The 26,185-nt window shown below is 40.0% G+C and overlaps 1 protein-coding gene across 3 annotated transcripts in view; it reads right to left on the bottom strand.

The window, feature by feature from the left end:
* Nucleotides 1–26,185, bottom strand: part of ADCY5 (adenylate cyclase 5) — a 220,247-nt gene that overhangs the window by 85,295 nt on the left and 108,767 nt on the right. For all 3 annotated transcript variants that reach the window (XM_054830179.1, XM_054830180.1, XM_054830181.1), the window contains exons 2-3: nucleotides 7,316–7,465; nucleotides 2,105–2,226 (exon numbers count right to left, since the gene is read on the bottom strand). In XM_054830179.1, coding sequence (XP_054686154.1) covers nucleotides 2,105–2,226; nucleotides 7,316–7,465 — 272 coding nt within the window. The remainder of the gene's footprint in view (nucleotides 1–2,104; nucleotides 2,227–7,315; nucleotides 7,466–26,185) is intronic.

The following is a 26,185-nucleotide window of genomic DNA, read 5'->3' as shown; positions in this document are numbered from 1 at the left end:
TACTTTTAGACCGCAGAAGAAAATCTTTTATGGAAATGTTCCTATTATTCAACTAAAAGTGAATTAAAATTAAATGTTTGCAAGCTTCCTGTTAGCTACCCATCAGGACACTCCAAGGAAGTGACTGGTGCATACACCCATTTATGTATACATGTTTCACCTTTCATGTTACTTCACAGCCATAACTGAAAATCATAGCAAACTGTTTTCTCTTTCTATACTCTGGGTCATGCCTCATTTTTTGTTGTATTTTTTGAGATCTCCATATCTTCATACCAAGCATTATCTTTGGGCTATTTTTTCCCATCATAGGCATTCCGTCAGCTTCCCCTCTCCCTTTAAAATTGTTGATTTGTAAATTTAGTTAATTATTATTTCAGTTTTGTTTATTTCATGATATAGTTAAAATTTCAAATAAGTATCATATTAAAGAGATAATCACCTTTATTAAGATTTGACCACACTGAACAACTTTCAATGACGACATACAGAAATTTATGTGAAAGACTGTAATACCGTACTAATTAGGCTCATGTCATATGTAACGAATTGCATTCAGTTTGAATGTCAAGCTGACCTTTGAGTACTGGAAAAAAGCAATTTCTCTATTAAGATATTTCACAAATGGCATCTGTCACAAGAAATTTACACACCTTCCTGAACAAGCTCAGTGCCATTAAGGAAAAAATGAATGTAAAGACACAGAATCTAATCTAATCTACTGTAGCACATACTCTGCTGAGGGCACTCTGGATGGCCTCCTCCCCTCACCTTCATATGTATAGTCTTTATTTTTCATCACTGAACTCTTATAGTCTTTTATACCTGATAATGCTTTTGTCTTCAGTATTGCTAGTGGATCTTTATCTGTTTACTGAGTCACAAGCAAAAACATGAAGGGCCGAACTGAAGTCTATCCAAGTCAGCACATAGGCTTGCCCTGATTTCGGTGAGTTTTGTATCAGACAGTAAGCAAGCTCCTCCCAATTTTCTGCTTGTACATTACCTCTCCCTTCTACCCTCAATGCTAAGGAAATGTCTTCAAACGCTCCAGAATTTCACATGATTTTCACCGTATCATCTGTTGGAGATTATGCAGGGCGCAGTGTATTAGAGATGCAAGAAATCCACTTTTATTTGTTAAGCACCAAGTATCAGAAAATATAACTCACCAACATACTTAAAGCTACCTAAGAGAGAAGGTTACACAAGGAGCTTACAGGAAAACCTCTCATCGGAGGGGGAGATGGAGAGGGGAAGAAGGGAAGCTCTCTGTCCCCAGTCCCTGTGGCTCAGCAGAAGTATTTACAGACCAACAGAGCAGTTCCAGGACCTGGCTTAGTGATACATAAGTGATTCCCAAAGAGGTCAGGTACAACAGCAGAGGTAAAATGCATCAAGATTAAGTCAAATTTAACTTTGTAACTGCAGCCCATAAAGATATCAAGCAACTAAAGTACTACTTTAGCACCTGTTCCCTGGGAAGCAGACAGTGGGAACCTGGTGATGTTCAGATGCTCATGGGGCTGGACTACTCCTGGGTTTGATTTGGCATGACTTGCCAGAGATTGGATATCAATCTCTTCTGCTCACCCAGGCAGGTCAAGGAGCAACACATCAGTGGGTGACTGAGCAGGTGCCAGTCACTAATGGACCCCCTGCTTGTAATTCCAAACTGGCAGAGACCACTCCAGGTGATCTTAACCTCAGCTGGGCTCTGCAATTCACCCCATGGAAACTGTTTCCAACCTTTAACCTGCATCCCATCATAGCTTATCAGAAGGATGCTGGTAACTGTCAAAAAATAACTAAACCCAAATATACCACCTTCTCAAAACCACCAAGATTCACTCCAGGAAAAAAAAAAAAAACCCTAAGGAAAGAAATGGGTTGAAGCTGCTTCTCAAAGAAAGATGTTGCAGGAATGTGGCAATCCTACTCCCGTTGTACAAACAAACTTTCAAAAGTCAACTAGTGACACTTTAGAGTCTTTACACTTATGTTGGACTATGTGTTGCTGTCATTTTCATCCCTGGGTGTTAAGTGCCAAGCACTGGAAGGGTCCCTCCACCCCAGCAGCTGGGAGATGAACTGCTGTTCTTACCTGACATTGTCGTGCTTCTGGATGTAGATCTTATGAAACATCATATCTTCCTGTTTGGCATTAATATCAGCTTTCATCTCCATGGCAACATGTCGAGGAAGTACAGAGAGCAGGAGACGCTCCTGTGGAGTCAGACAGATGAACCAATTAAAACACCTGCTGCCCAGTTAACAAACACACTTTGCTCCTTACTGGGGAGAAATGAGTCATCAGTTTGGTGAGAGATGAGTACAACCAAGTGAAACGGTCTCCATAAACCCAGCAGCCAATCCCCTAACAAGTCATATGCAATTTTGGCCCAACGTCACAAGGAGAATTCAATTATTTTAGAAGAACAACTATGATTTTTCATCCTAGCTGCACTGGGCTTGTGATTCATGGTTGCCAATTCTTGCAAATGAAGGAGCCACGCAACTCAAAAAGTGCCCATACACGACTCTTGGAAGGACTCTGATAAATGATACTGTCTCACCTCTCCACACCACCATGAAGTCCTCCTTCACATAACACCACAGGAGTGATAGCCCAACACCCTTGGGCACCATTTAAAATTCCTTCCTTTGCTATCTAATCATCTAAGCACATTCCCACAACAGGCACAAACCTGTTCTTAGCAGCTAAAAAGTCAATAGGAATGCCTCGATAAAACTAGCGTGAAAAGTTAGCCCAACTATACAATGCAGTATTATACTTCTACACTTAAACTCGCTATTAGTGCCCAATTGCATTAAGACCTGTAAACTCACCCACTCACATATAAGAGTATTTTCAATAACCACTTCTGTCATCAACAATTCACAGCTCTCCACCTGCACTTGACACTTTTATTTACTGGTAATAGCTTTAGTCTGACTTTTATAACATTATTTTGTAAGCTGTTCTGTATATAGCTTTGCATATTAGGCAAAAATTAGATACATGACAAAATGATGACTTTCTGGTAATTTTCCCGAAAACTCACACAAAAGCCAGTGCTTGTTATTATTCTAAATTTGGTGGTGATTTCATGCAGAAGCTATAGAATTTAAACCTGCAGGTAGTATGCGCCCCAGGGATGCATTTGTGTGTTTCAGGAATCACACCTGAGAAATTCTGCGCATACCTTTATTTTATTCTCACTCACACCCCACTCAGTTCAAAAGAAGTTTTTGCTATGGCTGAAGAAGGTGGGGAGCATCTCCTTTGAGGTCAGCTTCACTGTGGTCCAACCTGCAGGCAGTGCTCTGGAGTAGCTGAAGAATCCCAAACGCTTGTGCTGCCTCGTCTTTATTATTTTTCTTTGCCTGCAGTGAGCAGAGGGAAGAAAAGGGCCTTCCTTCCTGACAACGCAGACACAATGTAGCATGAATGAAGGTCCCTAACCTTATCTAACAGCTCATTAATTCTCAACAACACAGGGAACAGCAGGGCTCAAACGCAGTCCTGACTCAGAGGGGTCAGCAATCCTGTACTAATTACTCACGTCACCAAACCTCTTGCCCATATTATAGTTATAGACACATTCCCGGTTTCTAATTCCTAGTTTTAACTAGAAGTTCCCCATTTACTTCTTCCTCTAAGGAGAAAGAGGAACTTTGGGGGAACCAGAAGAAGCCGAACTCACTGGAAATGTGCTCTGCATGCACTGAGACATTTTATAGTCTGCAGTACTGCCCAGTATTTCCTTTTTTCCCCCCGCCTTAAAGAGATTGATTCTCACCTCCAGTCCCTGAAGAGGTAGTAATAATACAGAAAAAGATGTGTTGGAGAGATTTCTATCTCCTCTGCTCAAAACTGCAGCAGTCCTGACAAGATACTTGTTTTTTAAAGTACTCTCACCTTCACTAGCAGACTGCAGGTGCTAACAGTTACATATCCTTTTTTTTAAAAAAAAAAAAAAAAGATCATGAATCATACACGTGTCCTCAAGCTTCTGTGAGCTATTAGCATGCTCCTCGAGCGCAAAAGCACAACACATTTGTATGCTTTCCAGAGTAACTGGTGTATATGTTGCTGTCATTTGCATATTATAATAGGCATCCTCAAATGTGTGAAAGCCACTATTTAACGTGTGAATTTACACATCCTCTAAATAACTAGGAGCTTAATGGGAAGTTCAGGGGCATCCACAGGCTTGGAACATTTGCTGTAGGTACACAAGGGTGGAGGGATTTTTTTTTTTACTTGCTTGCAAAACAGGGACACATTCAGGGGACCGAGTTTCTCTTACTAGTACTCCAAGAGATTTTCACATACATTTCTGGGTAACTTTTGGTTGAGAGCCCCCACCCCTACTCTGCCTGACACCATAGACACTTGCCAGATCAAATCACCAATATTTCCAAGACACTTGAGATCTCCAGGAGAAGAACTAACACTGTTTTAAACTATCACCAGCTGGGGATAAGACAGACTTATCAAGTGAAACAAATGCATGTAGCACAACATCCCTTCATGTAGCAACTAATTAGGAAGTTGAGTCATGTTACAGGGTTGGATGTTATCTTTATTCTGTTTGTTGGGAGCATCACCATCACTGAAAATCACCTCTGAAGCTAACAGGAGGGGCTGTAACAAATGCCTTTGTAAAGCACAAGCCATATTAAAAGATCTTCGAAACAACAAAATTCCTGTGTTTTATTTCAAACGGAGCACAGAAATTAGAGTCTCCACTAAAGTACTATTTTCATTTTGCTATAATGACTAGAAAGTACTGCAGCCCTCACTATAAAATACCTTATTATGCACAAGCAAGGTGACTGGGACTGCTGTTTTACAAGTATAACAAGGCAACAGTCTGACCTGATAAAAAAAGCAAGCAAGAGCAAATTCATACAAAATTCTCGCTTCAAAATATGATGCAAGTATAGTTCCACTGAATTATACATTAAACAAATGCATCCCAAGGAGTACTAGTCTCTAGAATAGGCACAGATGAAAGAGTGCAATACAGATCTACTTTGTTTACATATGTACACATAGATATATGTATAAGTGGGCACACGCATCCCTACAATGACTGTACTACGTAGGAATTTTAACTATTTATGCCATACTCTCCCAAGATGACCTCAAAGCACTACAAATATTTAGTGTCTTATGACTATCCATTTGTCCTCTGGTTTAATAACACTTATTTTGCACCACAAGTGATGCAGAGATGAAAAAGAGGAGAGAATGACTTTTCAGAGACAAAAGACAAGCAGTGCTAGAAGTAAAACTGTGCAGTCCTGATAACCCATCTCTGACTCAAATCCTAAGTATTTGCTCACTACGGATTGTGGAGAACACCCATATTTTCATCCAAGAGTATTTTATTCTGGGCAAGCAACAGAGATTCCTGTTATGGCTCTGCCCTAGGTTATCTCAGATAATGAAATCACAAGAAGTCTCTCTTCTGCATTGGACAATTTGGATTTTTATTTACTGTCTTTCTAATTTTGGATGCTTGTAGAAGCTTAATAAAGGAACATACACATTCCTTTGCTGGAGGTAATCTGCCTGCCTTTAACAGAGAACAGCACACAGGAGCACCATCAGATCTCCAGAAACAGGCAAGCAATGACAGCAGTGTTGGGCTGTGCAGCTGTCTTTCCCTCCACTCCTGTTTGGAGACTCCACTCCCAGATGCGGGCTGAGCCGCCCTTATTTGTGTCTGCCATCACCTCAAAATTATCTCAATGTATTATGCAAAGGGATGCATCTGAACTGAACCTGGAGATCAATATCAGTGCAGGCTGTAGCAGCAAATAATCTTATTAGGAGTCCCCAGCTGCCAGGACCCACAGTTACTGCTGGAAGTACTGGAGGGTACTTCTAAATTACTGGCTTTGGCCCATGTTTTTCTGATGTCACGGCTTTCTTCTGTGTACTTTCTGGGGAGGGGAAGAAGAAAAAGGGCATTTGTCAGGGCTTTTGACACAGAAGCTACTAAATCCAGAACAGCACAAGCATTTGAGCCACGCTGCTAAGGCAGTCTCGCAGCAGGGAGGACAGAGCTGTAAGCAATAAGTAAAATGGCGTACTCTTTTGGCTCAATCCTTTCCTCCATTTCAAGGTGTGCAAGGAGGACTGGCTGCTCGTTTCATCCTTCTGAGAGTACATTCGCTACAAAGGAAAAAGGAGCCTTGAGCATGAATCTAATTTTCCTACATATACTACTGAAATGAAGCATGTGTATATGTTATTTCACAGTAAGGGTTAAACAGCAAGTATGTCAGCCAGAAGTACCTCATGAAACACTGCCAAAAGAGAAATCCATAGATGCAGATGGGCTAAGACATGAGGGAAAATTAAGCTGTGTTGCCACAGAGATGCAAAGACACTCCAGTTGATTCATTCCCCTGACCTCTTCCCCACACCCACAACCAAGCTCTGAGATATCTCCCAAGGGAAGAGTAGAAACCCCATTTCATGATTCTTTTCATATTGGACTGGACAGGCCACTATGAGATGTACTGCAGGGCAGAGACGTGTGTTAGCAAGGGAACAGTCAAGCTACCCCAAAAGGTCTTTTGTATCTAATTCTGAGGACACAAGAGATTCGTTGCAAGAGAACCCACGAATGAATTATGGGAGCAGATATGTTTGGTACCCTTGATGACTAGGCTGTATGCTGGCAGCAACAGGTCTTTTTATATTAAAAAACTATCAAAGTTGGTGACAAATCTTATTTTTTGAACAAATACAATTCACTTGAGGCCTGTAAGGTACAGAGAGGTGTGCAAGCTGGCAGGAACCTTTGGGCAAGGCAGGAAGATGCCCCCCTTTTGACCCATCAAGGATATGTTCTGTGGGCCAAATTTACCCTTCACTTCTGAAACCTGCCTTTCAGCTACCTGTTGGCAGTGGCTTTGCTGACAAACACCATGCTTTGACCTTACAAAGAGGGTCAATTTGAAGCCTGTGTATTGCATCTGCATTCAGCATGTAGCTCAAATGAAGGGTGCAAAAACCTATGCAGACTTTCTGCATGCTGTGTAATTTTAATCCACAGAGCATAGACCACGGGATTTGTTGATGTCTGCGGAGAAGTCCATCAGGGTATTGGGGAAGAAATACTCCCCTGAGCTCTCTTTCAAACCTTTAAAAATCCTGCCCTCTACTATCAGCCAATTCTTGCTTGGATTAGTCAAGAAGCAAGAGGCCTGCAAATCACATCCTACAAGAACAGTTTGCACGCTCATTCTGCTTCAGCAATTTCATTTTTTTATTTCCCATTATTGTTCTTACCTGCTGCTGGTTTTCCCTTTGAGAATGCAGCCTGGCTTGTATGCATTCCCTGGTCTCCTGGAAAGCCTGTCTTTGGGACACCTCTGCTGGGTAGTGGGTACACACGCCTACAATGTTTGTACAGGAGAAGATGAGAACATTGGAGACCAGCTGCAACAAAAGAAAAAAAAAAAGAGAAAAATACTTCGTTACACTTTGGAAACCTGCCATCAGTAACAAAGCACCAGCCAGAACCCAGCCCCTTCCACGACTCCTTAATCCAAGCCACGCTTAAACCTCAAACTCTTAATTCCAGTGTATTTTACCTCTCTAGTCTTTAAAATATAAAACTTCCATATACGGTCTCAAATATGTGTTCTTAACACTGTGTATTACTTCACTGGTAAAAAATACAATTCCACTGGTAATTCTGTAATCTTGCTTTTGGTAATCCAGTATCTTGGAACTACTGTGACAAAAACTTCTCTAAAAATGCATCATTGCTTTGTCAGCTAAGACTCATGCAGACAGATCTGATAGAGGAACACAAATATTTCCATGTTTGTGTACCTACACATCTGGCTTGAAAACAGATCAAAGAAACATTAAACCATTATTTTGAAATAGTGCTTAAAACACTGAAAGGAAAATGCAGGTATTCACAAGGTTTAATCTAGTTCCAACTCAGATTTTTTTGTTACTAGATAAAAAAACTTCACGTTTCTTACATTTCTGTGAACATCACTACAGAAAGAGTTGTTAAGTCTGAAGCATATTTAAACTGGACAAGCACAGAGTAAAACCCACAGAGGAAGCTGTTCTCCTTCCATGTGGGTTATGTTTTGTAAAGAAGCAGTCACATAACTTTTGCTGAAAACTAGTGTTGCAACCTTTCATTTCCCAACTATTTTTTTTTAATAAAAAGGAAAGAAAAAAATCCATGCCCATTGGTGGCATTTCGTTCATGCAAAATGTTCAAAACCACTTCTGATGGTATCATGTAAACATTTTCCTTGACAGAGGTCAGTCACAGTATAACTTCTTGAGAGTTGCATAAGCTGTACCGGATCTCCCTTTGAGGACAGACTTATTGGAAACACTTCTAGGGGCAGAGACTGTTGGACCTGCAAGATTCTTAAAAACAAGGATCTTTGGTCTATTCCCTAATGACTCCAAATATACCCTTTGCCTTTATTACTTTTTTTTACTGCAGAATAAAAGAAGTAATTTCCAGACCAGCCCATTCCCTGAAAATGCAGGGCCAGGCTCTGAAGGGAGAAGGGGTGCAGGACACCCCTCAAGCCCTGAGCCCACAGGGGGTGCTCAGGACTCCTCAAATCAACTTGGTCACTCTGCAGGACAGAGGAGCTGTCCCCATGTCAAACGTGGACCCATATCCCCAAGAGTAACAACCTCTCCAAGAAACCCCACCTGCATTACTCTAACTCTTTGACTACATCCACCTGCTAAAGACACCAACAGTTACTTAACACTTCTGCCTTGAAACAGAATTTAGGCAGAAAACCCGCTCATCTTTCAGCTCAAAATAAGCAACACCTTAAGCTACAGCTAGCTGAGGGACTTCTCCTCTCTGTGGATGGCTGCCAGTAGATGGCAACACTCCAACTTCCCAAGCTCCTGCATCAAAGTGCTGCATTTTGGGCTACATCCCTCCACTGAGTTCCCACACTTACATATCGTGCTACAATACAATAACCTGCAGATTATAGATACCCCCTGGTGATTAACATAAATGTTAGCTATATGTATTTGCAGATAACTGGTTTCCAAGGAGGAAACTATTCTCATTGCCTACAGATTGCTCCCTCCATCCAAAGGGTCCACACTTCGGACAGAGATAGAGCTATTGAAGGTGCAGGTCATATACATGAACATGAAATAAGCCCTGACCCTAAACTCACATATTCCCTTCACAATTATATTCTCATTCAGTTCTTTCTAAGGCTGGCTGGATTCTGCCAGATCCAAGGTCCTCCATCTCTCCCCCAAGCTGATCAGACACCAGCCAACTTCCACCCAGATCCTGCCCAGTTACCCTAACCCAGTGCTGCATCCAATGGGTATTTGATGGTAATTTTTTTCTGATAATGATAATTTTTAAGGCTGAAAAATCCCCCTGTAGTATAAAAAAATGTCAGTGCTTATTACAATGAAGAAACAGCTTAAAAAGAGAGCAGAGATAGGGTTTTCCTAGGAGTTACTCTGATTCCTACTCCACAGCTGCACTGATTGCAACTCACAGCCTGTGAACACTTCTACAGGTTGAATACAGTTACTATGGGCTCAAAGGGGTTAACACTAAATAGCATCTTTTGCATGGCCAGATTACAGCAAGACTCCCAAATCCTCTCTTTTGGAGCTATTCAGTTGCACAGTAAGTGGAAAATTTGTCTGGGCATATAAAACAGCATAAGCGCGCATCGTATACCTGAAATTGATAAAACTGAGAGCACAGAAGATTTTAAGGAAATACGCAGTTTTCCTTTTTAATCCCAAGAATCTAAGACTTCATTTCACTTACAGTTAATAGCGCAAACCCAAAACAAACTCCCCAAAACAGTGACTCAACTCTTGCCCCAAGAACAGGAGACAACATGTGGTTTAGATGGCAGGCAACATACCAGGAGTTAACTGAGCAGAAAAGAGGAACACCTCAGTCTTGAAAACAAGCTCTTTTGGGGTATATCTCAGTGCCAACAAAAAGTTCTCCCCGTGGAGCCCACCCATGAAGATACTGTTGTTGCAATGATGCCTTAAATAGCCAAGCTGTACAGTTCAAGCAGGCGATTCATATTGTGCATTGAGACCAACATTGTCAAATGGGAGTACAAACATCATCGTCAGACTTGACATTATTGATAATGTTTGTGGAACACAAAGCAATTTAACTTTTCAGCACTCATTGACGTCATTTTACACAAACCCAAGGGATCTTGCAGACTGATTTACAAGACAGACTCAGATGACCATGCTTCATCAAGTAGGAACAAAAACTATATTGCAATGTAATTTTTAAATACCAGGGGACAGACATCCGTATTTATTCTGTTAAGCAGAAGCTCATTTAATTCACAGTATAGCATCTTTGCAACACCCTAAAACATAAGGGAAGAAACTACAGTGTAATGTTGAAAGTATCAAAGATCTGCAGAGATTTAAAACTGAAGCTCCTACTATTTGCAGCAACACTTGTTATGTGAGCAATAGCATTTTGTTCAATATCTGTTCACAATAATTTTCTTCAAAGGTATTTTAAAATATATTAAAGCCAAAAAAGAAAAAATATTTCTAATCTCTTTTTTTTTCCACAGTCCTCTGTCTTAATAAAATAAATTTGTATCCTGTTTGCCAAATGGTACTACTTGCTTATCAGCTTCCTTGCCATTTTGCTATGGTAACCAGCTTCAGTCCCAGGAGGAAAGAGATGATGTAGATATTAAAAAACTGATTCCCTAAGCTCTATGGCCTGAAAAGTAAAAACATATTATGGCAACTATTTCAGACAATCTGTGCTTGAAGAGCTGTTCAAGGCAATGGGAAAATATAGTTGTCTATTTTGTAGTTGATTTCCTTCCCCTGCCTAGCTAGAGATTTGGACGAAGAAGATTCCTACCTTTCTGATTTTGGAAAACAACAGTTTATAAAAGACTATTTCACTTACATGTAACTCCTAGGTAAGCTATTAAACCTGCCTGCAGTATTGCCATATTTGAGTATTTCAAAAACTAATACATTTACTCTTACAGCATCTGCGTGTGGCAGAGAAATGCTATTATCCTGATGTTTACCGAGGCAGAGTTCTTTAAAGGTAATTCAGTACCTAAGGAAAAGCTATGTACTATGAGGGGTTTTCAAAAACCACCGTGACTTCTTAGTTCCACGGAAATAATAGATCACTCAATCTCAGACAACAAAACAGACCAGACAGTTTCTAGTCACTTTGATTTCATTGCACAAACTGAGCATTGCAATGCTTTTGTTGAATCTCTCGCAGGAAACTGTTTTCAGCATTTTCTCCCTTGGTGACTGAAGGAAAAAAAAGAGAGAGATGGAAACATTTTAGTTCCACGTGTTCTAGGAGTTACGAAAACTTGATATTACAAAATCAGAACTGAGAGCTAAATTTGGCCTGACACTATTGTTACAAAATTGATGTATGGGCGTTTCAGGCCAGGCTGAGGAAGAACCGGGATGGCTCAGCGACCAGGGAAAGGCCTCCAGACCACCTCAAGCAGAAAAAAGTTCAGCTTGCCTCAATACTGCCACGCTTCTCCCTGCTGTGTTTCTATTCAATTGCTCTTCAAACACCAGATGCTATCCAATACATAATCAAGAGACAACATAAATTTTGTTAGTTCTTCACCTCTGGGAAGCAGAGCAAACAAGGCTGGCTACTGACATAAGAAGGCGGGCCATATTCCTCAGAATATCACTGCTTATTATTAAAATCACAGCTTCTGTTTTTTGCCAAGTTACTCTGCTTTGGTTGACTTCACCTGCAGAGGCTCAGGGTTATTTCTGTTCTGAAATCACAGCACTAGGCTATTCTCTGTTAGTTTCCAACACCGCGAAGCAGCGTTTTGTTTTTCTGTTTATTTTTCATTTAAATAAAAATATTGTTTTGATATTTTCATTAAGTCTCATTTTGAAGACAACTATATTTGAAGCTTTTACTGTGGGGCAGTAAAACTGTCACAAGGAGAAGGAAAGCACAGACATGGAGATTAAAAAGTCATGCAAAACTATATAGAGCAAACAAATTACCTATCACTTCTTTCCAGAGTGTGACACTGCTCTGCCTCTGCTTTCTACCTCTCACGATACTTATCCAGTAACGAGTTTTATTAAATCGATCATCAGTGCAACAACTGGGTTAAAAGCAGAAAACAAACTGAGTTGCTAGACTACATTTCATAGTGCTCGTATATTGTATACTGAATTGACAAATTGGTCCAATTATTAATTGCAAGGGCAGACACTGAAATGAGCTTACTTTTGAGAGTTCCTTGTTTTTGACTGTGAAAAGTTACTATAAAACCTTTAATACTTATCTGAAACAACGTAAAAACAAAAATATGATGGACTACCAAATCTCTAACTATCCAAGATATTTCTATAGCACGTATGCATGCAATCCTGAATTGGAGGTACAGATAAATTCTAAAGAAAAAAGCACAAACATTATGAAAAAATGTTCTTGTTATAAGGTATAGCTGGTGCTGTTTTTTAAACTCTTTCCCTGAACAGGAATTAACCCTCTCTTGCCTCTTTATATACTACTATCTAATAAAAAAATTGGAGGAGCTACAGACCCAAAGGCATAATGAAAATTAAAACGAAAGACAACATCAGCTGGCTCCAAGATCAAATTACTCATGTATTTGTGCTGTATATACAACAACACCTTTCATTTCCCAGAGCTACAACTAGCAGAGTATAGTGAAAACTAGTAGATTATGCTAGAAAGATAATCAAACAGTTAAAGTCATATGGTCTTCTCCCAGTGTTTGGCCAGTAAAGAACAGGATAAGTACTTGTGAAGAAATTAGGAGGAGTTTTTTTATTTTAAATGTGAGAAGTACTTTTCCTGAGTACTTGAAATAACTAAAACAACAAAAGATTACATCAATACCCCAGAGTCTAAGAACAAATTTTCTGAAGTTGCTATATGCTGCCTTCCCTCTCTGTTCTGCTGCCTCTGTGCAGCAACCACTTACTTGGATCTCGAGCAGAACAGAAAACTGGTTACAGCCACTATCTTCCAAAGACTTCTCTGAGTGTGCATTATGCACACGAGTAGTGCTACCAAAGCCAGCTCCAAAAATTTAAATGCTTCCCTAAGTTATAGTATAATTTAACAATCCCAAGGTAGCAGAATCTATTAGAGTGCAATGCTCTAAATATGCAGCAAATCTCTTCAGTCGATGTTGAGAACAAAAAATTTCTTTGCAGAACTACTTCTGAAACTTTTTTGCATATTCCTTCTATTTGGGAAGCCTACAAGGAGCAAAAGCTGTCTACTTTAATCTTTCAACTAGATTCTATATTCCAGATAAAGTTACTTGCTGAGAGCGAAGCAGTGGTATTTTGGCTGAAAACACTGAAGAACCCTTATGCAACTTGCGAATGTCTCTGTTCAAGCATTATATCAGTAAAAACATTATATCGAAGCTATCCATCCTGTGTATTTCAGTGACCATCTCAGCCCTTCCAGCCCTGGTATACGTTGACCTCTTAGATATGATGCTGTGTTCTCCCAGAGGAAAGCCAAACAAGTGTTTTGCCCCACGTAAGTTCGTTCATTCTTTAGAATAAAAAATTATTATCTACTTTACCTTTTAAATACACAGTTGCAGGTAGAGACATAATATACTACACCCCTCATCCAGAGTAAAAAATTAAGATTTTTCTATTTTTCAATTATTCCAGTTGTTTCAGGGGACATTGAAATGTTGGATGCTGCTTTCTTAATTTTAATGCCTCACGCCTTATTCTATACAAAGTTTTAATTCATTTACTGATTACTGTAATTGCAAATCTTCTGTGCATTCTTTCCTGCTGCTATTCTTATTGTCATACAGAATACAGTATTTATGATTTGGGTTCTTTTTATAATTAAAACCTTTAAATTCCAACTTTATTAAAGAACAAAACATTACCAATACAGATATATTTTTAGTAAGCATCTCAAGAGGAAACATTCCTATATCAAACTGATATACTCTACTTCCTCATCACTGTTTTATTAATTAATTTTTCTGCTGGGATTTCAGTGAGATCCTATTTTCTTTGGTTACTGAAGGATAAGGTTAAGAAGAGGAGAAAATACTGTCCTGACCAAATCTTGGCATAACACCAGCTAAAAGAAGTATTTCTGTGTCTAAATTTTCCTGGAACTCTATCACAGTCCCAGGACAGCATCCTCTGCATGGTGGCACAGCCTGGTGGGGAGGAAGTGCTGCCCTTCGCTAGCAATAAAATAGTCGGGAAGGAGATTCCCAGGTCCTATCGTCCATCCGCGCTGAATCTCTGTGGCAACCAAGTTTCTGTGCATCTTCACACTTAATGTACTTTACGAGCTACGAATCAGCACTGATTTTCATGCGAAGATCCTTGATGGTGAACTGGATGAAGCAAGCTGACAGCCCGTGGCTAAGCGGGACAGATAGTCGCGTGGGAAGCTGCCACTTGAGAGGAAACATCCAGCGGCTTTTGGATGCAAGACTGAGACCCTGAAACAACCTAGGGGAAGGCTTCTTCCCCTGAAACAGGGACATTTCCCCTTTTCCCTCCCCTGTTAACAATTCAACCGCTGCTTTATTATTTAAATTGTCACCTCATAAGTCCTTACAACCAGGCTATCTCCTTCAGCTCCAATCGCTTCTTACCTTAAGAGCAGGGCCACCAGCCAGATGCCTCTCCATATCACGTATGCAGCAGCACAGAGAGCTGAGCAGAAGCTGCAAGATTGGCCACTTTCAAATCTGCTGTGGCAGCCTCCAGAAGGAACATCCTAGAAATGGAGGGCTGGGACTGCGACAGCTCTCACGAGCAATACTGCACAGCGGGTTAGTTGGGGCACGTTTAACACAACAGCTCATTTAACCTCACCCTCATGAAAATGCATGTGTACCAGGAGTGAATTCATCCCCCTGGAAGTGTGTTTATTTCTGATCCGTAGGGGTATCTATGTGTCAAAGACTTCAGCAACCGAATACAATCTTACTGAAACAAAAGCTCTTCAAACAGGACTTCAAACATCAGGTACATCTCTTTGAGGTCATGAAAGTGGATGAAAGCTCCTAGTCTTTCTGTGCATGACTCACAGCTGTTGTTGGGCAACCATCTTCACACACAAGGTATGTCAAGATAATTTTGACAACTGTATGAAATTTGCCCACATGTACGACAGCTTAGGCAATTTAGACAATGACTCTAGTTATGAAAATTAAGCAAAGCTCTGATATTCCAGCAAAATCAGTTGTTCTGCAAATGACTGTAAGCACCTTTGAGTTTGGGTTGTCTTCATGCCAGTCCCACCTGCCCATGTGCTCCCAAGGCAGGAGCAGCTGTTTAGGTAAGAAGATATTATAGATGTTAATTTAAAAGGTGTTAATAGAAAACAATTTAATTGAATGGCATTTGGATTAAGAAGTCTGGTTATGCTTTCAGGGTTCTCCACAATGCCTCTGAAGCTAAAGGAAACTGTAATCAATGAGGAGAAAGGTCAAGAAACATGCTTGATTAATCTTCTATATCATATTTCCTTCCCTAGCTGGTAGAAAGGATGCAAGGGAAGGAAGCCAAATGCTTAGGTTTTCTATCAGGCTCTCTTAAAATTAATCCACTACACTGAAACACACATGAAACTCCATTTAATATATGCTAACTAACTCAATAAGCAAATACATATGCTGACTTGACCCATGATGGGAGCAGGATTTTGTTTACTTTGCTTTTCTGCTTTTTTTTTTTTCCTTTTGGTTTGGATCAGGTTGTGCCTGGCTGCCAGAGTTTGCCTACGAAATCTCAGCAGAAGAGACCTCTGCAGCCCATTCTGCAGCATTCCAGTTTTTCAGAGTCACCTCCACACCTGCCCTCTCCATCATCCTGGCAAGGGGTGGCTCTGCCTTTCCCAAAAAACTACGTGCTGCCAGCAAACACACTTCACAGAGAAGTACATTCCCAAGGCCTGTGGTTGCTCTCAACAGCTATGAGAAAAAAAATATCTGTACTAAACAAGCAAAATCACAAAGAGCAACATGCCTCTGCTCCCCCCCCATCACAGTGCACCCTGTTCCTTAGTGTTTCTGGGAATATTTCTGGGAGCCTTGGACTCAGATACAAACAGTGCATCACCCCTTATCTTCCATAGTCATTTAAGCACAGGCGTCACCTCCAGGTCACTGGGAAAACAAAAATATTTATCTAGTTACATGAAAGTCTTATTTATCTGGGGAAAAAAGAACAGTCTCCAATTGCTCAGCAGGCAGAAATGAGTGCCCTAAATATGGTCTGTAAGATATAAAAATCGTTATTTCCCAAGCATTTAGAATGTGTGTTTTTGGGAGGTGGTGAGTTAGGTTGGTTTTCTTTGTTTGTGTGGGAAGAAATGTAAAATTGGAGAAAGAATGGAATACAGATGGATTTTTTGGTTTTTGATTTAAAGACAACCTCCTCTCTTCGTTGCCAGATTTCAAAATCAAGCCAGGGCAGCCGGCCCACAAGCTATGCTCCTTCTTATTAACATCGCTATCCCAACATATATTTTTAATAAACAAAACTTACCAAGCACCACCAGCAAAGTTTGAACTCTTGAACTGAAGCAGTGGCTTGTACCAGATGAGGTGAAGGAGCAGCACTCATGGCAGATAGCAAAGACTGTGCACAGCCACCACTAATACACGAGTCAATCTGTAAGGCATCTGACTGGATCGCAACTGAATACTATCCTTTAAAAAGCTGACGTGCAGTTTCACAAGGTATAAGAGTAAACTAAGCCTACTTTTGAATGAGAGAGGTTGCACGTAAGTCCGAGATTCGTTATTGTATCTTATGCTCTGGCTGCCTGAGCAGCTGAGCATACTGATCTCTAAACAGATTTGGTTTCAACAACACAAAAACTATCAGTAGGCAAATTCCCAATCAAATCTTAACTGAGCACAACAGATAGCTTGAAGGCACATTCCTTGGGCTTCAGCTTCGTCATACTGAATTTCAAAGGTCTACAGTAATACAACAAAGATTTTATAGAGAAGCTCTAAAAGACTCTTCAGAATTGTTTAACCTAATGACAATGGTTACCACCAACTCTGTTTATAATACAAATTACACAACAGAATTTAGCCTGCCTTTATTTCATTATACACAACTCCTCTTCCCTCTGCCTTTGGAGCTGCACTACTCACTCTTCGTGTGTCTTTCATTCCGCCTTTTTTATACGGTAACTCTCATTATTATCCATCCTGGACTTTCTTCTCAGCTCCCCAGTCCTGTCTTTCCCACAAACACACAAGCAAACGCACAGCCTCACGATTCCAGGATTAAACCAAAGGAATATTTTTAAATTAGCCAAGATGAACCTCATTCTTTTCTCATAGCTCCAACAATTTGGTTACTCTGCTACTACATGAGCTTTTCACAGCGTATGTTACAGGGCACGGTTTTAATCGCTTTGCAGTATCTGAAGGAAAACATTTCAAGATATACTTTCAAGGCATATGTATCAAAAACATTATCCAAGTTCCATACCACAAAACTGCACCATTAATTCATAATATAATCATTATGAAAGCTGGAGATTATTTTTGCTAGGATCTTAAACCTGCTTTTTCTTGCTGTCAAATCATAACATGAATATACTGAAAATATTGGTATTACGATAATGTAAAAATTCAAATCTTTAACAGAAACAAATAAACTGCACTTCAGTGGAGATGCACAGTTTGGAAGAGTCTTTGAGTTCTGACAATTGAAATAAGCTGGGTCTGCTGAGAATTGGGCAGGATATAAAGAAAATAAATCCAAAGTGTAGCTAGTGGAAAATTTTGAGTCTGTAATTGAGCATGTACTTTTATTCTCCCAAAGATCGTTACCAGAGATTATGCAGCTGAATAGGTTTTCTGAGGTGAACTTAAAATAGACCTAATATCATACTAACCTCCCCAAGAGGATACTGTACACCACAGAATCGGACTTTGAAAAACAGTGAATTATGAATATTTAAAGTAACCTAATCTGAGGAAGACAGACAGAAAAAAAATAGTGAGTACTTATGAGTACTTATTTTCAGAATTTTTTGTAATATGACAACAAGACAGCAAAGGACCTAAGAGACCTCACAGAGTATGTAGTTCATTCCCCACTTGCCTCTTAAAAAATTGTTGTATCCAAAAATTGATACAACAATTCTGTTGAAGTTTAAAAGGCACTGAATAGCAGTACTTGCTTTTGTTATATTATATACAGTATTTCTCTTAATATATCCCGAAGAGACACTTACTTTTCCTGGAGTGGACAATATTGATCACGAACAACTTAGCTTGCAATCTACTTTCCCTGCCATCATTGTTGGTTGCATCACTGCTTAAATATTTAGTTATGGCATTAGATTGTTCATTTCCAAGAATACAGTACCTGTGCACTTGGCCTTGCCTAGTAAGCCTTTCACAAATCAGCACCTGTATTATGCGGAGATTTAGTAGCACACTTCAAAACAAAATGAGTTTATGAAAAATACTTCAAAACATGGAAGATAACTGGATAAATAATTGCTTAAAGAGGAAAAACATAGCTGAGAGAGGGTTTGCTATCTACTGAAAACCAGCTACAGTTATTGCCTTTATGTTTGGGAAATGAGAGCCACGTAAAAACAAATGAATAATTTATCAAGAGATAACAATAATAAAAACTGGTACAAACAGATGTAAAATCTTTCAGTATGCAAGCAGTTCCATGAGGGTGGATTGAAATCATAGATTGGTTCATTGCCATGCTACCATAATATGATAGCATTTGTCGGTCTAAATCCAATAGGGACCTCCTAAGCTGCTTTTGATAGGATAAAGATATTGGAACCAGCTCTCTCTTCTTATCAGTTTAACTCTTACCGACTTAAGACAAATAGAAATGGAGAAAATGATTAATTATATCTCTAAGATCTTATCTTATTAAACACTTCTTAGTGCTTTATGATAATCAGTCATAAGCAAATATGAGATATCCCTTCAAAGGCAAAGCAGGTGGTCCTTGACATATAACTGTGATAACTGATATATCATCTGGTGCACAGAAGGCCCTAACACTCTCATACACATCCTGCTGCAGAGCTGGTAAAATAACGGTAAACAGAAGAAAAAAGTGAAAGGATGGGGAAAGTCATAATTCCAGACATGCAATGCAAAGCCAGGAGAATTAGAAGAAGAATTAGAAGCCAGAACAGATTAGAACAAAAGACTTAAATGGGTCTTTTCTGTCATTGACTTCCTACATCCACTGAGGTCTCCAAGAAAGTCTTTAAAACTAACCAGCTGCTCTTTTGAGATCAAATACCTTTCCTAAGCAAAGAATAGAAAAGTTTCTCAAAACAGTTCCATCAGAAGTTCCAGAAAATAGTCATGTAACTCTTAATAGACAAACCACAAAATAGACTGACTCAGATGTATCTTGCTTGCTTATGAATAAAAAACCCTTCAAACTTTCAAACTTGCTTTTTAAGAAACTATTTCAGAAATTTGTAGCAGAAATCAACCAATAAAACCAACTATTTCAACAATCCGATGCTAAGCCATTGGCATAATGCCAGGCATCACATAGGCATTGCAAAGACCACAGCTACGTTTGTCTTATACTTTTGGAACCTGGGTAGAAATTTCTCATGCGGTTATCTATCAGTTTGTTGTGTTCATGATTAACTGAAAAGTTCACGATGTCTATGTTGTTTTGGAAAACACACCAAAAAAAAAAAAAAAAAGGTGAGGAGAGAGAAGGAAAAGTGCGGTGAAACTTCAGAAGAGGCAGAATCCAAATCAAATGGGACAGAAGAGGGAAACAGAGATGGAGAAGCAGAGATCAGAACAGAGGGCCAGGACTAGTAAGTTATGGACAGAGAAGCACAAACATCTGCACTTTTTCTGGAATGATTACACATTTCCTTCTTATAGAACCTGAAATCAAACCACTCTTTTTTCCCTCACTGTTTTTCTGCCTCAAAAATAACTTCTGCTCAATAACAAACTACGTGTACAGTCCCTTCACCTGGGAGGTCTGTAAAGAACCAAATGTCCTGTTGCTACACCTTGCTAGCAGAGAATATAAGTATTAGATACTATATTTGTCCTGGGACTGCCTTAAACAAGGGAAGTGGATTGAGGCTGCGGAGACCACCTAAATGCTGAATAATGGTCATCATCAGCTCACAGGCAAGTTTTTATCAGTTTCAAGCAAGGCTCAGTAGGCAATGTGTCACATTTCCTAGCATGAGTGCCCAAATTCACAGATTCAATTTGCCCTTAAAATACCACTTTTACAGTGTAGTATTGCTATATCTGATTATCAGCACTGAACAGATCAGGAAGAACTATCTTACAAATGGTTGTTTAATTAGTTCAGAGCAAGCTGTGCTCCTTTCAAAAAGAAGCTAGTTGGAAAATCAGCACCAAATTTTATTGGACTTTCAATATGTATTTGAGAAAAGTGAATATCCAGGACTCGGACTCCCTGGAGCTTATTGACCTTCCTCATCATTTCCTGCCACTACAGATGAGTCAGATGCTAGCATCTAATCACGATTTCATCCAACTATGCACACAACATGAATTAAAATGCTAGGAGTTATCTATCCACAAGAATTAAGGAAGGGAATTAGAGATTGAAAACAGAAACAGGAAAATGAGGTTGGGTTACCTCCCATGCCTTTCTTTAATTCAAGAAATGTGAGCAGGGTGGTTTCTTGGGTGAGGGGAAAGGGAGAGAAAGAAAGACCTCAGGAGTACATTGCCCTAAGCCACCATCCTATATACTATCATAAAAGCCGCTAGAAGTGGAAGTCAATGTAGCTGACACTGAATAGTAAAGAAACTTGGCTGGTCATGAAGAGCCTCTTTGCAAGTATGCCTTCTCAGTTCTGCTCCTGCATCCCAATTTGAGTGCCTAACATCAGCTCCAGCATCAAAGGAACAAAAGATGCACCTGGCAGTAACAGCTTCCACTTCAGAGAGAAAAAGGTCGGCCCTTGGTCTGAATGCAGATGGAAAATGTGCTCAAGTACGCTGATTCCTAAAGTGTCTGGAGGCAGTCAAAGATCCCCGACATCAAAAATCATCTTGTTAACAGCAGGTGCAATTCCCTCAGGGGAGGTGAATAACCCTATGCCATGGCATCTCAATTTTTTCCCCAGCTCTGCAGAAATGCCTCAGTCCATCTTCGGTTAAATTTCACCCAGCAGGTGTTCAATCAAGCCCCTTTTAGCTACTCTGTCTGTAACAGCTGTTTCAGACAACACTCATTTCTTCATGGTCTCTTATGATTAAAAAGACAGGTAGTCTACATCTCTGCCTATCGAAGTATGTAAGGTTTCTATTTCTGTACTCCTGTGTTCCTTGACATAGCTTACACAATAATCCATCACCAGCAAGCGCGAGGCGATTAAATACCTTTGGTCCCTCTAAACTATTTCCAGTTTCACCACAGCAGTACTTTATTCGCAAAGAACAGAATTTATTTAATCACTGAAGCTATCCCCACTAATTTTTGCAACTATCATGGGGTCTTTTATCTTTTAAAGAAACTATTATATTTCTGAAAATAACTTCCCCCCCCCCGCCCTGCTTCCACCACAGCCTGCTCTGATCTGTAGGCCCCAGCTACACTGTTTGATGCCCACCTGAGTATAATACTAGTCCATCTCTATTTGGCAAGGCATACAGAAAATGGAGTTACGGTCCAGACCTCTAAGATTAAGATTCAATTGCTCTGCATCACCTGATTTAAAACCATTTTATGCATTTTCAAGGTATGCGCATTGGAAATATTCTCTAGATCTTGTGCTCCAGGACTCAGTCACTAATCCATTTAAGCAGCATAAAGTGATAGGAAAGTCAAATGCAAATTCAACCAGGAGATAAAAAGTTGCTTTTTTCTCCTGGTCCCAGAGGGAAATCAATTTTTGGCATTTGTGCCCACACACACAAAGATTTTCAGTTGTATAGCTGTCACCAGTTCATTAAGATGCTTTGAGGAGGTAGTTTTAGAAGCTGAAACTCTCTATCTGTGTAAAAAGTTCAATTTCTAAAAGCTGTTTAAAGAAATTAGCTGCTCCTAGAGTAAAGCATACTCTTTGGGCACCCAAAATCCTAAAGTAAAGTATCCTCTTTGGGCACCCAAAATCAAATGTAATTCATGTACTTTGTTAAATCTCAGAAAATCTTAGTTCTTGTTCCTCTGCATGTTCTGGCCAAGCAATTATATGCTGAGTTTCGATGGAGACAGACAGTGAGAGGTATTAGCAAACACAGTGAGGGTCACTGTTCAGAAGTGGAGAGGCTGTTGATTCTATTTCCCACTGGAATCTACGGGGAATAAATGAACTACAGGATTCCAGAAGAACAGCTTGTTCTCCAGGCTTTGCTCTGTTCAAACAGGAAAAACATAAGTTATTAAAACACATACACAGAGTACAAGGACTGAAAACAGGCTGTGAGGTCTTTTGCTCTCAAAATCACAAGCATAACTCTAAACCAGTGCTGGCTAAAGCAAATGGCTTTACTCTTCTCACTGTTTTACTGCTTTTTGATATTATGCTTATTATCAGCAGTGGCAAGTCAGTATTGCTGTCCATACTGCTTCCCTCATCATACTATCAGAGACTGCCCGCATCACGTGGATGTTTCCATTCAAGCCAAGCCTTCATTGTGGTTCCGGCAAGGAAGCTAATGACTGAATAAATCAAGGATGGCAGTCCACTTCAAACAGGCTCAGCCTTTCAAACCACCACGCAAACCACTATGTATCGCTACCTCTGCTAGACAGGCAAAATTCCAATCCTGATACTCCAGAGAAAGATACTTCAAGAAATCCTGCATTAAACCAATCTGTCACTAGAATAATCCACACTATATTCCTCCAAAACCCCATTACTTCAGTATTGACTCTTCAGTGTGAAGGTTAATGTTTCTTTTGCTATCCTAAACACAACATGTAAGTAGGGGAGGAAGGAGCATTGATCTTAGGCAGTCTTCTTGGTACTTGTCTGCTACAATCTCTCCCCTACCTCCAAACTCTAGATGTAGTTTCTGATTTTAGTTGTAGAAAGGATAGAGTTAATTTTGTATCATCAGTAACTGCACTAACAAGTGTTACACGATTTCCTACTTGATCATTAACCTGTCAAATTCAGCATAATAAACCCTTCACCAGTTTAAGGAAATACAAAAGACTTGTCACAGAGAGAATTTTAAGAACACGACAATCATGTATAAATTAAAAAAAAAAAAAAGTAGTGATGTTACTTTCTACAGCCGGATCTGCAAGAAATAATTTTCCACCTTCACCCATTAAAAGCAACTGCTTCTGCAAGAAGTTTTTGTTTTGTTTTGTTTTAATTTCTCGAAACTTTCTGAGCTTTCAGTCTTGCAAAGAACTCATCTGACTCATAGAGTCACTCAAAGTGACAATTTAATGCTTTTCAGGAACCAGGCAATGGTCTGGTATACATTAAGTTTACGATCTATATTTCCATGTAGTCTATCACAACCTAATAAAACTATGTCAACAAGCGTTAAGGAGGCAGAACTAACACAGTAATTTTCCAGCCACATTATGCCAGCTCTCAAATGCCAAACTTCTACTACCAGTGTATCTGCAGAGCCTGCAGAGGCAGCGCATCGAGTACACTGCAATCCAAGCTGTAAGCAAGTTACTGCTGGCCGGTTTTCTAATACAGTGTTCAAATGCAAGAGATAATTCCAGGAACTCCACAAGCAGTAGGAGAACAGTTATTCCAGGCACAGTTTGCACTCCTGAGTTTGGAAACATCTGCACTATCAGATAAAGAGCCTTTTATAAGCAGTACCAAGTTAATGAATTTCTCCAAAGTGTAAAGAGAGCCACAGAACAGAGATCCTTAAGTGGTAGCACACTAACAAATGAGGGCTATAATTTTGTGGGAGGAATTGCAGTGTAGCTGTTTTTCCCTCACTCAGTTGTTTCTTCTGGTGGCTAGCTCCCCTAGCTATAGCTTTCCTAGAAAGAGGGCCAGGAGACCAGTCAGGGGTTTCAGGCGTCAGGGTCTACCTGACCACTCATCCGAGCCAGGCAATCAGTTCAACATCATCTGCATAGTCTTTTACCAGTGTCCTCTGCTGCCACAGGATTTAGCACAGCAGTCACGCTCAATCACCTGATAGAAACTGTGAGGGTTGGGACCCTGCTGCAGCCATGATATTTTCAGTACTCCCAAAACCACTATATGTCTTTCTCAAGAGAAAGACATACGTCACAAAATCAGGTCAGTTCTCAGGACTTAAGAAGAGAGGGTCTTCAAGGATATCTCAGAAGGCTTCCTCTTCTCCTCATTCTGAATAACTGATAAACTAAGCCCTTTGGTTATTCACGGAAAGGAGGGCTTCTGGCTATGGACTCGGTATTCCCACGAAGCACATCTTTATACAGCCAACAATTTCCCTAGTGAAGTGAGCAGACAATACTTAGGGTGGCCTTGTGTGATAGCAATGGATGAGACTGTCCTTTCTCATTCACTCACTTCCTCGCTCGTAGCCCTGCTTGATTTATTTGTAGCAGCAATACGTTAATGTTATCTGACAGCTACTATTAAAGTGTCACGAGCATGTGTATGCAATAACACAGATGCTGCAGGGAATCCGCTGTGAGCCACTATCTTCCCAGGCACAGAAAGCAAGGGGAGGGAGGGGAAATACCTTATAAACCAGAAATCTTCTACTATCCCTACTGCTCTCATTCAGAGGGGAAACTGTCAGGGGGAAAACACTAAAGAGGCCAAACACATGCAGAAGGCATGACAATGTTCAGACAAAATGAACACTCCAAGTTTTCCCACCTGTGTCCTGATAATTAAAAATCCCAGCAAAACCAAAATTAAACCCCACCACCCAAATGGCAACATCCCACTCAGGTACCCAGGACAAGAAGCTGGGCAGAATGATGGTAGTATCACATTGGGTGATAATGAGCTGTCAGAATTTTAGGAGACATAAGAAAAACCTTTTATTTTTAAGCTGCTTTCTTTACAGCAGTGTACAAGTGTGGTGATAAAATGGCATACGTTTTGTTGATGACATTTCCTGCCTCCGTGACCCCTCAGGTACTTACAGATTTATTCATATATCACCCTTGAAAATGGGAGATGTTACCCTCATGTCTCATGAATACGCAGCAAACAAAGAATTTGTTCAAGGTCACAGAAGAAAACAGAGGCAAAGCCAGGATTTGCATACAGATTTCTCAAGCACCAAATTGCCCAATAGTTTAACAAAAGCATTCACCAGCTTCTTCTCTGTCTCAGCCTCTGTGGGAACAGCTATACAGGAAGAACCAAGCGCAATATTCTTGCTATGTCACTTGAAGTCAGTAATGTTAAAGAATTTGCCTTAACCATATACTCTATGAACTCTGAGAAGGGAAAGTGATTCCAGGTCCGTAACTCATGAAGGGCTGCAAACACTTGACAGCTGTAAAAATCTCAGATAATCAGAAGTAAAGTCATTGTGATCTAAAGAACAACAACTTCATAGAAAGAACCAGAGAATTACTTCTGTTCTGCATGAGACGGAGCTTTGCATCTGCAAGTATGAGCAGGACATGTAGGAACCTGACTAGCTCTTTTTCATGGTCTCAGTGAAACCATAGAGCACTTTGTCCTCAGTATCTAAAGAACTATGGATCAGAATGATCACTATTATATTCACTGAAATTCAATGCACCAGGTAACATAGTGCAATTCTGTTAATTTTGCAAGGAACGCTGAAAATAGCCTCCAGAAAGACAGTCTGAGCTGGGATGTTTGTCAGTTTATCTGCCAAAAAAGCACAAACCTCTGCAGACACCTGGCCTAGTAATAAAATTATGTCCCTTCTTTACTTTAAAAAGTTCTCACTGCAAAACACTACTTTCTATCACACAAATGAAAAAATAAATGACATTCAGCCTATCTTCTTGTTGCTTGAGTGAGTTTACTGAGTCAGCTGATGTGGCCTGCTAATCCCAAAACGTAGCAACACTGATAATCAGGCAGGGAATACAAAACAAGGACAAAAAAAGGTGCCGCTCAGTATTTATTGGTACCTGTGCCACCAGTTTGATGTGGTTTGCTAAAGATTCCACCACTCAGGGTCT

The sequence above is a fragment of the Grus americana genome, chromosome 6 (assembly GCF_028858705.1).
Source record: "Grus americana isolate bGruAme1 chromosome 6, bGruAme1.mat, whole genome shotgun sequence".
NCBI classification, from domain to species: domain Eukaryota; kingdom Metazoa; phylum Chordata; class Aves; order Gruiformes; family Gruidae; genus Grus; species Grus americana.
This window is presented reverse-complemented; position numbering and strand designations above follow the sequence as displayed.